The sequence below is a fragment of the Muntiacus reevesi genome, chromosome 6 (assembly GCF_963930625.1).
Source record: "Muntiacus reevesi chromosome 6, mMunRee1.1, whole genome shotgun sequence".
Taxonomy (NCBI): Eukaryota; Metazoa; Chordata; class Mammalia; order Artiodactyla; family Cervidae; genus Muntiacus; species Muntiacus reevesi.
The window spans coordinates 77,219,578-77,234,724 of record NC_089254.1 but is presented as its reverse complement, the minus strand read 5'-3'; the positions used below and the strand labels follow the sequence as shown (position 1 = coordinate 77,234,724).

The 15,147-nt window shown below is 41.1% G+C and overlaps 1 protein-coding gene across 1 annotated transcript in view; it reads left to right on the top strand.

Annotated features, from left to right (window-relative positions):
• POU6F2 (POU class 6 homeobox 2) overlaps window positions 1-15,147 on the top strand; it is a 470,298-nt gene that overhangs the window by 416,895 nt on the left and 38,256 nt on the right. The window contains exon 6 of the mRNA XM_065939812.1: window positions 3,053-3,199. Coding sequence (XP_065795884.1) covers window positions 3,053-3,199 — 147 coding nt within the window. The remainder of the gene's footprint in view (window positions 1-3,052; window positions 3,200-15,147) is intronic.

Below are 15,147 nucleotides of genomic sequence, written 5' to 3'. Positions count from 1 at the left end.
CGTGCTCATTATGTGCATTTATTGTGCCCGGGCTCCCCACTGTCTAAATCTCCCCCGAGTCCCCAATCAAGAAGAAGTATTGAGAGGAATACTGCTAATATGACATGACTGAGGACAATACAGAGTGACATGACCGGAGGTGATGAAGAGAACACTTATGGTTTCCTGACTAGCCCCTCCCCCATCCCTGCCACATATCTTAATGCATACTAACATCCCCGCCTTGGCAGTCCCAGACAGAAAAGCCAAAAGGTATTTATGAAGCTGCATCCATCAACAACATCAATGGTCCACCAGAAATGCTGTCAGCTCACAGATTGACTTGTAGCCACTGTCTGTATATACCACTCACTTCCCCACTTCACTTCTAACTCTGCTTCCAGGGGCCAGCAAGACATCTCCCCAGAGCCCCTACATCTTCCCAAAGACTTAGGGATGCAGGATAGGAAGTGAGAGAGCCATCAACTCACCATTTGCTTCATTAAGAGCAAAAAGCCGCAAAAAGAGGAACACATTGGATTTCAATCTAGGACCAGGATATAGAGAAAATAAACAAAAAACAAGCAAAATCTGCGGTTGCTGAAGAAATCTTCCAAAACAGAAGCATACCCGTTCCTGACCCCATAACACAAAATTTCAGGGCCTGATTTTAAGTAGGTGCTTTTTTTATGTTCAGAACAGTTCACCCTTTATATGATGCCTGAATTTATCGCAAATACAAGGATATAGCTGAATAACACACTAGTGTCCCGAACATTGAGAATTCCCAACTACACTACTGAATATATCCAGAGAGTGATTCCAAATTTTCTCATGTGAAATTTTAACTGACCTAGATGTTAGGAAAATGTCTTACAATTTTTAAAAATATGTTCTCATCATTAAATGGGAAGCACTATCTTTTTCAGAAAGCATTCTGTAGGTACTGATTTAAATGTTTCACTCAAAATTCATGGACAAAATTGCATATCCAGCATTAAAACTAAATTGCACATAATTTAATCTTTCTTTAAGATTAAGAAGCTTATTTTGAGACCTCCTTGAAATTCAGGAATTTCATTATGATTTCAACTTGTATTGCATGAAAATAAATGTGAACATAGCACTGGCAGATGACCTAAGAATTGTGTACCTCTGGGCAGTGTGCATCCTGGTCATTTAGGGAAAGTATTCCTCAAGGGGTCTTCTCACTTTGGAAGTGAAAAAAAGAACACACTATAAACTCTTTGACTTCAGGGAGTCAAACCAACAAGAAGAATTTCCATTCAACATATACCATTACTTGCCTCATATACACTATACAAATATATTCAGAAAACCAAGATCAAGACCAGTCTGAATCTTAAATCCCATGGTGGTAATCTGGGATAAGACAGGGTTTCTTTTTAGGCTGATGAATGAGAATATTTTTTCTCCTTAAAAAGAAAATCATTATTGTCTTTGAGGAGAGACATAAAGGCAAAAGACACATAATGTAATGAGCTGAAAATGGATTCTCATTTCTAACAAAACCTGCTGGGTCAATGGAATTACTGTAGAACTAGTGCTGTGAAATTTGGTTATAAAAGAATAAAGAAACCAATAAGATAAAGATATCACATTAATGGAAGGGGAAGAATTATTAAATTCCTCTCCCTTTTGACATTTCCTCTGACAATTAGTATTTCCATCCTCATCAGATGATGTAAATGCTAAGCAAATTTCCAAAGGAATTAAGTCTTAAGATATATTTTGAGGGAAAGAAGGCAGGGGGGAAGGGAAAGAAAGAGAAAAAGAGAAAGGAAAGAAGAAAGTCTTTTTTTAAAAAATTAACTTTAAAAGAGCTTCCAGTACTGGAATTAAGTATGGCATTAATTTTTTTCCACCAAGTCTTAGTCTTGGCAGGTTTCTGCTAAATGCAGGAATTTCATGGATGCAGGAACTGGTGATGGAAAATGCATTATTATACACAACAATTGTTGTACTTGAGAGGAACTATATGGGAAAAATAACACCCTAGAATAAATACAAATGAAATTCATGTATCAAAACCAATAGTGTGAAAAAAGTTTAAATGTTTCTTGCATTTATATCTAGTCATTAACCTAAATGCAGATTTTAGTTCAAGCTACACTTCTGCCTCATGGTCAGAAGGCCTGAAAACCTGTGACGTGGAAAATTGGCAGGATAAAGAATATTGAATTGGCCTCCATGGAAAAGCAAAATTTGGCAGCCATAACCTCCTCCTTGGGCAACTCCCCCCACCACCAGCCTCCTCAAATTTTCCTCCCTAGCTCACTCTTATCCCAGGAAAGAGGCCAAGGGAAGGCATATATGAGCTCAAACTGCAAACCAGTGTCACCCTGACCATTAACCAAGGGATCTTCCTCCTTGACCTTGAATCCCATGGTTCGAGTGAGGCCCCCCAAAAGTCCCAACTCTAGACTCACTCTCAGAGAGCACAGAGGCTAGAGGAGTCCATACCTCTGAACTTTGGTTTCCTTCTCCTTTGGAGAAACAAGTGGAGTGAGTCATCTTCTTTACCAGATGTGAAATTGCAATTCACAAATGAAAATGATAATTCCTTTGCAGAAATCCCTAAAGTCTATTCCCCTCCTCCACCCCTACTCCCATCCTATTTCAATACCACATTTGGTCTGGTTGCCTCAAGCAAAGTAGACGTTTTCTCAATGTTTTATTTAACCTAGCAAACAAAACCCAGGGACTTCTCCAAAATTATTTCTCCACCTGGGGAGATCCTAAAGACCGAACTCACCCCTGGGGCCCACCTCTCCCCCTTCTGGAGCTCACCTCTCTCCCTCGTGGGGCCCCTCCCAAACTCAGGCTCCATTAAGCAGTCCAGTTGATGGAGAATATTTCCCTTCCAGCCTCATTTCCACCCTCTCCCAAACTCTGCAGCTTCAGAGGGAACATTCCACAGGCCCCCTCGCTGGGTTCCCGGACCTTTGCATGAGCCATTTAGAGTGAGAACCTCCTTCCCAACGTGAATGTTTTTTCCATTGTGCTGTGCCTGTGTGTGGTGGTTTCACCCTGATCTTTTCTCTCTTTGCAGCTGGTTAATAATCCACTAGCAAGTCAGGCTGCAGCGGCTGCAGCAGCAGCAGCCATGGGCTCCATAGCAAGTTCACAGGCCTTTGGCAATACCCTCTCCAGTCTGCAGGGGGTCACGGGTCAACTAGTTACTAATGCACAAGGACAGGTGAGTGGGAGTGGGAACAAGAGTGAATTTGTATGGCAGCTCGAACTCGGAAAAGAAATGAATTTCTTTTGCATGACAGTGATATGTAACCGCAGTCATTTATGGCAAATAAATAATGTTGACCAGCAATGTCAAGAAGACGAGAAGGCTTGGGAGCTGTTTCTCTATTTTAGAAACAAGACTGTTTTTTTTTTTTCCTTCCCCTAGAATGTCTACTAAGTTTTTTGTGGGTTTTATTTCTGTACAATGACTCGTGTTATGACCTTAATTAAAGAAATTACTTTTCAGGACTGGGAGACTCTTGCTAAGAAAAAATCAGTTACATTTTACAAGTAAGATTTTCTGTTTTGTTTTTAATTTTTTTCATTTTTTGGATACTTGGGTATTGGAGGAAACTGGTAAGTTTCCTTCCCTAATTGCTCTAAGATTTCTAATTAGCCTTAAGAAAGCCATTTTCTGGGGGATCTTGCTGGTGGTTCAGTGGTTAAGACTCCATGCTTCCACTTCAGGGGGCAAGGGTTCAATTCCTGGATGGGAAACTAAGATATCATGTGGTGCACTGTGCAGCCAAAAAATAAAATAAAAATTTTAAAAATTAAAAAAGAAAAGAAAGTTAATTTCTGGATGTATGGGGAGGTGATGGGAAACAATTCAAGATGTCCTGTAAAGGAAACAAAGAAAAGGTGTGAATTAGAATAAAGCCAACTGTCAGTCAACACACGTGCCCAGCCTCTTGCTGATTCTCCCAAGAGCTTAGTGTCTCTTGCGTGCTTGTTGATTTACTTCAAGCTGCCAGGGTCAGTAAACCTTCCTCATGTCACCAGCAGGCACGTCTGTTCCCTCCCACTGCACATGGGCCTGCATTGCGGCCACCAAGACTCTGACAGAACTTTAGATGGAAGTCGTCCCTCTTCAAGGCCCCAATAAACCTGAAAGCTGCATGCAGAACAGAAGAGGGTGAAACCGATGGTGTCAGGGGTGCCCTCTCATTCAGAGGCCTGACACAGAGCCTGGCCTCGCTGCGTAGGGCATCTGGTTCTCAAACATTCCTGTGTCTGATGATGAAATGCAAGAGAGACACAGCTTTGCATCCTTGCTGATATTTTCTTCTCCCAGGGTTATTTTCCCAACAGCAAGGTTACTACTCTCTGCTTGGCCTGCTCTGGGGGAACAGGAATTGTGATGTCTTGAACTTTGCTTTATTTTACATAAAGAGTAAACAGAGATGCATTATAAGCTAAACTGTCTCCAACCACAACCCAGGGGGGAAAAAAAAAAGCTGACCTTGTTATATTTCCTGGGCGGGTGCAGGATTGTCCCGTCAGAACCCCGAGGCCTGAACGATGGAGCTTGTCAAAGAGCGGCCCCAGGTAATGAATCATCTTATCACAGGTGCACACCACACATATTAAAGGAGGGATGTATGAACACCATGCCCTCTGCAGTCACCTTTCAATGTCAGCTTTAACCCTTGTTCCAATCCCTTTTCATCAAAGGATCATTTTATGCAGCCAGCTCTAAATGGAGGCTCTCAAAAGCCTATTAAGATTTCTGGAGGGATGGGGTATTAAGGTGGAGGAAAAGTTGGTTTTAATATCTATAACTCATACTCAGATCAGGTCCATCCTGGAAGCTGTTTCCTACAGTTGAGCCCAAAATAGAACACCTTGATGCTTTTCTGCCAGGCAACTGACTCTCGAAATGTAAATTTTAAAAGTCCAAGATAGACACCATAACCACTAACTTGTATTTGCCTCTGATTTCTCTTGTCCCCATGCCCAAGGAAAATATACTACTATGCTCCACCTCTTGAGTATTTGTGCTGGAGAAAATGCTTTAGTGTTGAGAAGGGATTATTAGGAGCTTATTCTTCTGATGATGTAATGGCTGATCTTTTTTGCTAGTTGCAAACCTGCCTCCTTCTCAGGGCCTCGAGTTATGATGTTTGCTTTGCTTTTTGTACACTTTGCCAGCTCTCATCCCAGGGATGGCTCTCCCAACCCATAAGTACTCCTAAGGAAATGGAATTCAAAGTTGAAGCTTGATTGGCACTCTGCATATATTGAATAAAAGTTGATTTTAACTGTAATTTTTCTATCTTAGAAATTGTGTTAGGATGGGTGATTTGATGTGGTACACAAACCTTCTAAAGTTAAAAAAACAAAACAACTTACAGAGAAGTCAATTATGCCCACTTGTGAAGTCTTGCCTGAGAGTTTTAGACATGTCCCAATGTCGTCATGTCCTCCTCCCAGTGCAAGAAAAGACCAAGATGCTCTCATTTCCAAAGTAGTGGAACTGGCCACACTGATGCGGCACTGTGCCTTTTTTAATCTTTGTAATTTAAACACCATCATCTTCCCAGAAAAAGTTGCATGCCCTGCATCTCTTGGCATCAAGATACTTGGTTGAGCTTTATGAAGAAGTCAAATTATACTCCCCAAAAGGCAAATATTATCTGTTGTGTGTGTATACTCCTTTGGCTTCTGTTACTGTGGTCCAGAAGACAAGACTACTTTGGAATCAGGTGATTGCAATTGTCATGCTCAGACTGTCATGTTAACTAGGATTACAGCGTGCAGCCCATTTTCAGCTCCTTAAAAATCCCTATGGAGCTTTTGCAGAAAAGATAGAGAAAACTCTAAATATATTTAGAGATCCCTTCATTTGAGTTCTTGACATCAACTATTTTCTAAATGTGAAAGTTTATGTGGAAGTCATAACATTGAAATCTAAACTAAGTTAGAAAAGCATGTTTCACTCCACTGATAATTTGCTACAAGTAGGTCTATTGAGGCACGCAGGGACCTTGTGTTATTAGAAATGCTCTAATCCTTGATCCCACTTATGAGATTCTCTTGGTTCCCTGGAAGCCAATGTGGGATTACACAGTAGTTTAGAGTCCTGGCTGAATTCAGACCTACTTGCCTGAGAGTAGGTTTAGACTCCACCTCTTTTTTGTCTTTTGACGTGAGAGTAATGATTTGACCTTCCTCAACCGGAGCCTCATCCTGTGAATTCTAACGCAACCCCCGTGAGCAGCCTGGGTCACTGGCTCCAGCTCAGAGGGCAGGAGGTCCTAGGTCTCCCTCCTTGACTGGGCAGATGCCCACATAGGTAGACATTTCCCAGATCTTCCTTCAGTCTCTAGGCTTGGACTCAACAGGAAGACATCCTACCACCTGAGATTTGCGGTTTTGCTTCCCAGGCTTGGAATCTGACTATGTTTTCATTTACTGAATCTCAGTAAATTTAAAGGACATCTCAATATAGTTAAGGTTTTTTTAGTTTTTTTTTTTTTTTCTAAGTAGTAGTTTTGAAGCAAATATGGAGGGAAAACCTCAGACATTTCATACCCTTCCAACCCTGCCATTCATTAGCAGTTAATTCAGAAGTCAGACACTGGTCCAAAGAGTGAATAATTCTAACAAAATGCTTCATTCTTTTCTTTACATTTTTTAATTAATTAATTCATTTATTCATTTGGCTGCTCCAGCTCTTAGTTGTGGCACAGAGGATTTTTAGTTGCAGCATATGGGATCTAATACGTTTACCAGGGATCAAACCCAGGCCCCCTGCATTGGAACACCAGGGAAGTCCCTAAAAAAACTACTACATCCTCAATTCACAAAGCACATATCTTACCCAGGGATGTTAATGTATTTTAAATTATATCACATACAACTTCACTGTGAGGTGGGAAGGTACCAAGTGTCTTGATGATAATTAGTGATAATGAACTTGACAATGGCTGTCACAGTACTGAGAAGAACATTTTGGTTCCTTCTGTTTCCATGCAAGTGGGGAAGGTAGGCAATAGAAAGAATGCTAGCTCTAGGCTCATTTGAGTCCAAAGTCAGTCAATTACTAGCTCTGTGACCCTAGGCAAATTACCTGATCTCTCTCTGGCCTCAGTTTTATTTTAAAATAAAAATAATCAAAGCTAAGCCCCTAGATTATGAAGTTATATGAGACGTGTGTGGAAAAGAAACCTACTATAGCACCTCAGTATGCCATTAAAGACTCAATAAATGATTATCATAAAGTTCATCATCATTTAGTTTTTCTAACATTTTTTGGAATGTTTCTTTGGTCCAGATATGCAGCAGAGGCAGTGCAGTGCTCAGGCAAAGAGAACAGGCTCTGTAACCAGACTGCCAGTCACCAGCTGTGAGACCTTGGGCAATGGATTTACTCTCTCTGTGCCTCAATTTCCGCATCTGAAAAATGGGGATTATTATGGCACCAGCCTCTAGGACTAAAGGGCTTAGAACAGGGTCAGGCACATAATGATCATTCAATAATACCATCATTCAATAAATGCTACCTATTAGGATTAATCAAGGAGCTGTGTTTTTGGTTTATAACTGTGCACTGGTTCATAATTCTGCAGTGTCTGAGGAGTTTGAGAATGTGAAAATCTTAATAGTGGGACATTAATTTCCTTTAGAGAAATGCCATCCCTACCCTAGATAGTTCAATAGGGATGTGTGTATATGTGTGTGTATGTGTGTTCCTAACACTTATTCAGTGGGTCTGTTCAGGATTTGGCAAGTAGATTTACCATCGATTTGTTCAGCTATAGAATTGGTTTCCCTCAGGCCCCCGGCAATATCTCCTTATTGGCATTATTGCAGAAAAGTAAAAGCAAATGAAATTTTATTTTATCCTGGGGCTAAAGAAAGCATTTTACATTTTAACTGAAGCTTAGAATGTTTCCTGATGAAATTAGTTCTCGACCACTGTGAAATTTTCTTAAGTGGCAGCAAGGCAAGTCAAAAACCCTCCCTTCAGTCTTTAAAGAGCCAGTCAACTGAAAAAAAAATCAACTAAACAATATTACTCTTTTATATATATAAAGAAGGAAAATTTAAAGGACTTACCCATTCAGGTTAACAGAATACACAGCATCTTGTGAATAAACGATGGCTGAGCAGAGCTGCTTTGGCGAGAAGGAAGGGTGTGCTGTAATAGGGGGTGCTTCCTAAGTGACCCCAAGGCCATAATTAAGCAAAAACAATCTGTTGATCCTAACAGTAGCCTAGGCTGGAGAGGGGTGGATGAAGAGGCAGGACCACCCCTGGTAACAACTGGAAGGCCATTTCAACATCATAGCTTTCTAAAGTGGTGAGAAGTACATGTCTTAGAGTGAAGAAACGTGATGCTGACATTGGGATAGCCCTCTGAATTATAATAATAGTAAAGCTCCATAGAATCTCCAGAAGGCAAGAGGGTAGCTAAGAACATTGACTTTGAGGGACACGGGTCTGGTGGGAACACATTTCTAGCTCTGTGGCCTTGGATGAGGTCTAGAACCTTCCTGGGCCTCTGTTTCCTCATCTGCAAAGTAGAAGTGATGAGACTTCTCACATTCTCTTGTGGTGGGGTTAGACGTGATAACAGCAGGGAGACCGCTGAACACAGTGCCTGCTAGGTCTTAAGCATTTAATAAATTGTATTCATGGATCCATAAGTTAGTGCTGTAGCTATTGTTTTTAGGATGAAAAAGCAGCAATTGATGCTGAACTGTGAGTTGCTACAATCATTCAATACATGTGGGAATTTCCTGGCTGTCCAGTGGCTAGGACTCAGCACTTTCACTGCCAGGGCCAGGGTTCAATCCCCGGTCTGGGAATTAAGATCCCTCAATCCACACAGTCAAAAAAAAAGAAATAAAATAAAGTTAAATAAGGTCATTCAACACATAATTCAACTAGAAAGGAGAATCTTATAGAATCACTACAATATGAATGAATATAAAGTTATAATAAATGCAAATCTTAGCCAAAGGATTGAGATATACTGAACTTATACATGTCTATTGAGGCCCTCTGTGGGTTTGATTAGGTCTGTCTGTGTAGGACAAATAACAAAGCCACAGCTGCCCATGTTGTAAAACTAATTTTAAACTTTACACAAAGGAACAAATCGATGGTAAGTCTGCTTTAACAATGGGACTAGAGTCAGTGAGATGTGTTCGATGTATCCAGCTAAAACCAGTTGAGTGGGAATTTAGGAATTTCACTTCAACTTCTGTATTTCATTTTTTATAATGAAACACATTAACTCTAGAGAAAAATAAAAGTTTTCTACATAAAAATAGTACAAAAGACATTCTTGATAAGCCACCCAGATAGTAATCTTTTTCCATACAAGCTTAAGTTCTTTTGCTTATTTTTAAAAGAAATAAAACATTCCTGATACAGCTAAGGCCTTAAAACTCCTTCCATTCCTCTCATTGCCTTCCTCTGGTCATTACTATGATAAAAACAGTGATTCCTTTCATGCAAAATTTGCATTTTTACTACAAAATATTGATTTTTAAAGCTACAAAATCATTACAGAATACCATCTTAATACAACAAATAGGATATATTATTTAGAAACTTTGCACAAATAAGAATCAAACACGTTTTAAAAAAAAATCAGTCAGTATCTAAAAATTCCAAGTAGGCATCTGTATATACTCCTGCCCCCAAATATTATGAGCAGAGCAATAGACACATGTAATACATTCAACCAATGAGTTTGGCCATGTTTTCTAAATCAAAGCTCAAAACAATGTGAAAAAAATTTTATTTTTCTCGTATCTAATCACTGTGTTGTTCACCTGGAACTTAGAGTATTGTGAGTCAATACTCTATACATCAATTTGAAAAAGATTTTATTTTTTCATTTGCAAATATCATTATATGAAGTTTTTTTTAAGGTGTAAAAATTCAATCACATCCAGTGAAATACATATAAAATAGCATTGTTTAATAGAATAACAGCTCATTCTAGGGACTGGGAAATCTATGTTTATGGGGTAAGTAACATTATATGAATTTTACCCTGGCTTCATCCAAGTAATAAAGATAAAACAATAACCACAATAAACCACCTCAATCTTTCCACTAACATATCAAATTTCCCCTTTGAGCCCAGTTAAGAGCTCTATTTCCTCATTTCAGGAGAGGCCATTGCATTAAAGCAGTGCTTCCTTAAATGTGCCCCTCAACACTCCTCACAAAAGGGGGTTCTCTGAGGAGATGTGAGAGGTGCTGCAGTCTATGAATACACACGAGGCCTGGCAGGGGACCCACCCCACCCAGCAGATGAGCCAAAAATCCTTTTAATTTCTCTAACCCTGCTTTCCCCAAATTCCCTATCCACCCGCCATCTCCTTTGAATTTAGTTTGGAAAATGGTTCAGCAAGTAACTTACTTGCATCCCTATCCACGTTTTTGAATAATAGTGCTCAGTTGCCTCAGACTCTTTATGGCCCCATGTACTGTAGCCCGACAGGCTCCTCTATCCACGCAATTTTCCAGGCAAGAATACTGAAGTAAGTTGCCATTTCCTTCTCCAGGGGATCTTTCCAACCCAGGGAAAGAACCAGTGTGTCTTGCGTCTCCTGCATTGGCAGGCGGATTCTTTACCAGGAGCAACACCTAGGAAGCCCTTTGAATAATGACTTTGATCAAAAAGGAGCCACCTCCAGGAAGGTTCTGCTCGGTCACGGGGTTGGGAGTGGGAGGCTTTGCGGTGATTTCTGCGCTGCTGTTTTGAGTGCACACACCTGCATTGCACATTTTTGCAGAAAGAAGGGATCCCACGCCGCTGAGAAAAACTCCCAGAGGTTGCAATCCAAGCACCGTGGGCAGACAAATAGGTGGTGGCCGCCAGGCCTCCCGCTGCGGTGCGCTGGCTGGAGCTTTGGCATCTGCTGTGACTGGGCGGGAGTAGGATGAAGGTTCCTCACCATTCTGAGAAGGGAGGTGCCCCTCGTGGGAAATGGTGCTAATGAGCCCCAGCGGCCCGCAGTGATCCAGGAAGATGGATTTGATGAAGGCCTTGCCTCTGCAGTGACTCAGCTGCTGACACAGGCGACCTAATCAGGTCTCAGAGGCGGCCAGCGCCACCAGCAGATGCTCCGGTCCATCCCTCACGGTGACAGCGAACTGTTCAGCCCAACTCTTGCTGCCTGGCCAAGGGTCAGCTCCTCTCTCCTTCTCTAGCTCCTTCCTTACAGCCACCATTTCTGAAATGAAAGGGTTAATCCCATTAGTGTCATCATTTCCAAAGAGCTAGCCAAGTTAAAGAGCTGGAAAATGAAGCACCCTTGGAAATCTTTATACCTTCCTCCCGAAGCAGAACTCAGCAGAGCAGCATGTCCTGACAACTAAAGGGATGGACAGATGGACAGAAACAGGAGGAAGAATCCAGTTTGGGGGATTCCCTCTGAAGACTAAACCTGAGCAAACCAAGGTCTCTCTCATCTAAAGCAGTGATTTGGATTACAGTGCTAATACTATTTTCCCCCACTCGGGTTACTACATTTTTTAAAAGAAGTTCTTCTTTCATGAGTATTACATTTTCCTGGAAATAGGGAAATGTTTTCTTGTGTAGACTCCTAGAGTAAGACAGTTGGGCAATCTTTCTGGCTAAAGAATAAGAACGGAGCCAATTAACTAAGGGAGCAACCTAATTAACAGCTGTGATTCTAGAAAGGCAATAAGTTACCAGACTCCCAAGTTCCCTCAGAGCTAGTCTGACTTTTCCAATCTTTGTTTCAAGAACATAGTTTACATTCCAATTAGTGTAAACTTAATGGCAAAATAGTATCACTGAATAATGTTTGTGGGATTCGTTTCAGAGTGCAAAACTCTTCAGCCATCTTATGTCTTAGAGTGGTGGTAGGTTTTAGCTGAATGCTCCTTTAGGCTAAGTGATTTCTAGAAAAGCAAAATGGAAATCCAGCTCCCCACACGCTGCAGCTTCACTGTGGAGCAGGTGTCATATGTGGTCCCACGGGAGCACTTCACCACAGGTTTGATGATCCCAGCTGCGCAGACGAGCAAACTCTTGGGAGAGATCAGGCAGCTCCCCGGGATGATGCCTTTAGTAAGTGGCAGACCTGAGATGTGAGCCACAAATCCGTATCCATCCTCCGGCTTCTACCTCACCTGGGGCTCAAAGAACCAGGTTCCTTTTCTGGATGCTCCATAGATTTGACACAAATCCAGAAACTGCATTGCCCCATCTACAAAGGGGAACTGTAATTCTTTTCCTGTCAACCTCAGAAATTTCTCTTGATGATACGCAAGCCCTCACACACTGGACACTGTTAGGAGCTATGCTGCTCTTGCTGTTTGGTCGCTCAGTCGTGTTAGACTCTTTGCGACCCCATAGACTGCAGCACGCCAGGCTCCTCTGTCCAACAAGTTCTCCAGGCAAGAATCCCGGAATGAGTTGCTGTCTCCTTCTCCAGGGGATCTTCCCAACCCAGAAATCGAAGCTGTATCTCCTGCTTGGCAGGTGGATTCTTTACTACTGAGCCATCAGGGAAGCCCAAGTCTTTGAAAGTGAAAGTTGCTCAGTCGTGTCCAACTCTTTGTGACCCCATGAGCTTTACAGTCCTTGGAATTCTCCAGGCCAGAATACTGGAGTGCGTAGCCTTTCCCTTCTCCAGGGGATCTTCCCAACCCATATGCAAAATTAAGGACCATTTATTTAAAAGGTAATTCTATACTGTGAGTCTGAGAAACCACTGATCTTAAGTTACGCCCTCAGTTTAATAACAGCTTTTTTGTAATGGAAGAAAATATTACCACATTAAACAAATGTATCAGTTGTTAGGGGCAGCTTAATTCTACAAATATTAAAAAATGTAAAAATTATGGGGATTGAGCAATTGAGGAAATGTTATTTATTTGATAAACCAACCAAATCCAGCATCAGAAAGACTGTACACTGGGCTGCTGCTGGCTCTCCTTTTAGTAGTTTTTAGTGAAAAGTCAGAGATGAAAGTAGAAGCTATTATGTCTCAGTTTTTCCAAATAAAGGGTGAAAATTAAACTTGATTTGGGTCATGGGCAACGAAAGAGAGGAAGTGCTGAATTTTGACTTAGCATCCCTAGAGCAACATCAGCTTTCTCTGCAAGCAAGTTTTATGGTTAAGCAGAACATTCTCAGAGAGGGGAAAATATCAAATTCACATATGAGACTCAGTCAACTTCCCAGTTTACTCATTGTACCATTTACTACACCATATGCCCCGATAATGCACCCAGCTTTCTTGTTGGCCCATGAGTTGTTGACATGATGCATTCTTCTTAGAGATGTAAGCATCATATCATCAATCAGAGATAGCCAGCAATGGAAAAGTCACAACTCAGAACAGTGAGAGGAGCCAGGTTCAAGTTCAAATGTACAGAAGTAAGCCTTCATATGATCCAATGGAATACTATGCATTAACCATAGAACATTGCTCCAAACTGCTATTCATCTCATCACCTAACACATTCCACCTTATAAAAATAACAGTACACATTAGATGCCAAGAAGTTGTCATAAGGTACAGACTTCAGAATGTGTCAGTAAAGTCAAGATGTGATATGATTTATACTTACTAATAAATTGCATCAATCAAGCAGCACACAGACACACAAAAACACCACACACCCCTGACCTAACACTTGTCAATAGATATTCACAATAGTCCAGTCGCAGAGTGATAGAGATAAAACGTGCAAGTATCTGTGTATTTCTTTGGAAGGCAGTCCGTGGTAAAGAGCACAGGCTTTCAAATTAGACTCCATCCCCAAACAGCTCTGCAACCCCAGGCAGGGCCCCTCATCTCACTCAGTTAAGTTTCCTCTTCCTGGCAATGGAAGGCATTGCTGTCCTCTGATGGAAGCTGCTTGCAGCATCACATGTCGAAGTGCCTCCTACCATGCCTGCCACATAGTTGTCATTTCACACATATCATGCTCTCCCCACCTCTATATATTTTATCCACTGCTCCAAAGTAAGGTCTATTTAGTATATTGAAGTTTTATATGGAAATGCTTTTTTTTATGCTTTTAAGCATAATGCCATCCAGTATTACCGTATCTGATGAAAACGACGTTTGTCCATTTTACTTAACTTTCTTCAGTTTTTTAAACCACTGTACTAACATTTCAGGGTTGTTGTCAGGAATAAAAGCAATAAGGGATGTTAAAAGCTTGGCACAGCTCCAGGTACATACCGAGTACCAAGCGAGCCCTGCCTCTCTCCCTCGCTCTTCACCACCAGGGTTTTGAAACCCATGGTCACCCCAGCATGCAGAGAGGGCCAGTTGGATGATTTTTCAGTCCACTGCTCACACTATTAATAATGAAGTAAGCTGACTACCTTGTTTTCTCCACATTATCAGCAACAGAAGGCTAAGTGGTGTCTAGCTTGCCTCTGTAACATGACTATGTGGCTGAGGACAGGACAGCACCCACTTTTCCTCATAACGAAATGTTGTACTTTGTTTAATCAAAAAGCAGAGCCACAAGGGTTTTACCTGCGGGGTTCATTAAACTATTGTTCGTTTCTTATGATGCTCTAGAATAAAAACATTTCTGTCTACCTTCAGTAAATCTGCAGGTGATATTAGCAAGCTCTCCCATGCCACCAAAAGGAAGAGATGTAGTGATATGTACAGCTAGAGAAACAAAAATCTGTTTCAGAGAATTTGAGGATTTGATTGCAAGTTGAAACTGATTTTAATGTGAGGATCTTCTCAGTATAATTGGTTACAAAAGAAAATTTTGTAATATAAAAGGTGATACCCTTAAGCAGAAAGACACTTAAATCACTTATGTTTAAAAGGTGATGCACAGGGAATTCTCTGTCAGTCCAGTGGTGAGGAACCTGCACTTTCATTGCCAGGAGTGCCAGTTCAATCCCTGGCTGGGAAAATGATATCCCATAAACCATGCACACAGCCAAAAATAAAAAAGTCTCTTACTAAAAAAAAAAAAAAAAAAAGGTGGTATACAAATTGCTTAGCTGAACACAGAAGGGAGTGAGATGGCATGCTACTCAGAATTCTAAGAACTCATTCTGAATTTTTGAAGCCCAAAAGTATATACAGTTTAAAATATTAGCAAGAGTTTCTGTTCCCCCTCAGCTCACATGGGGATAGCATAGTA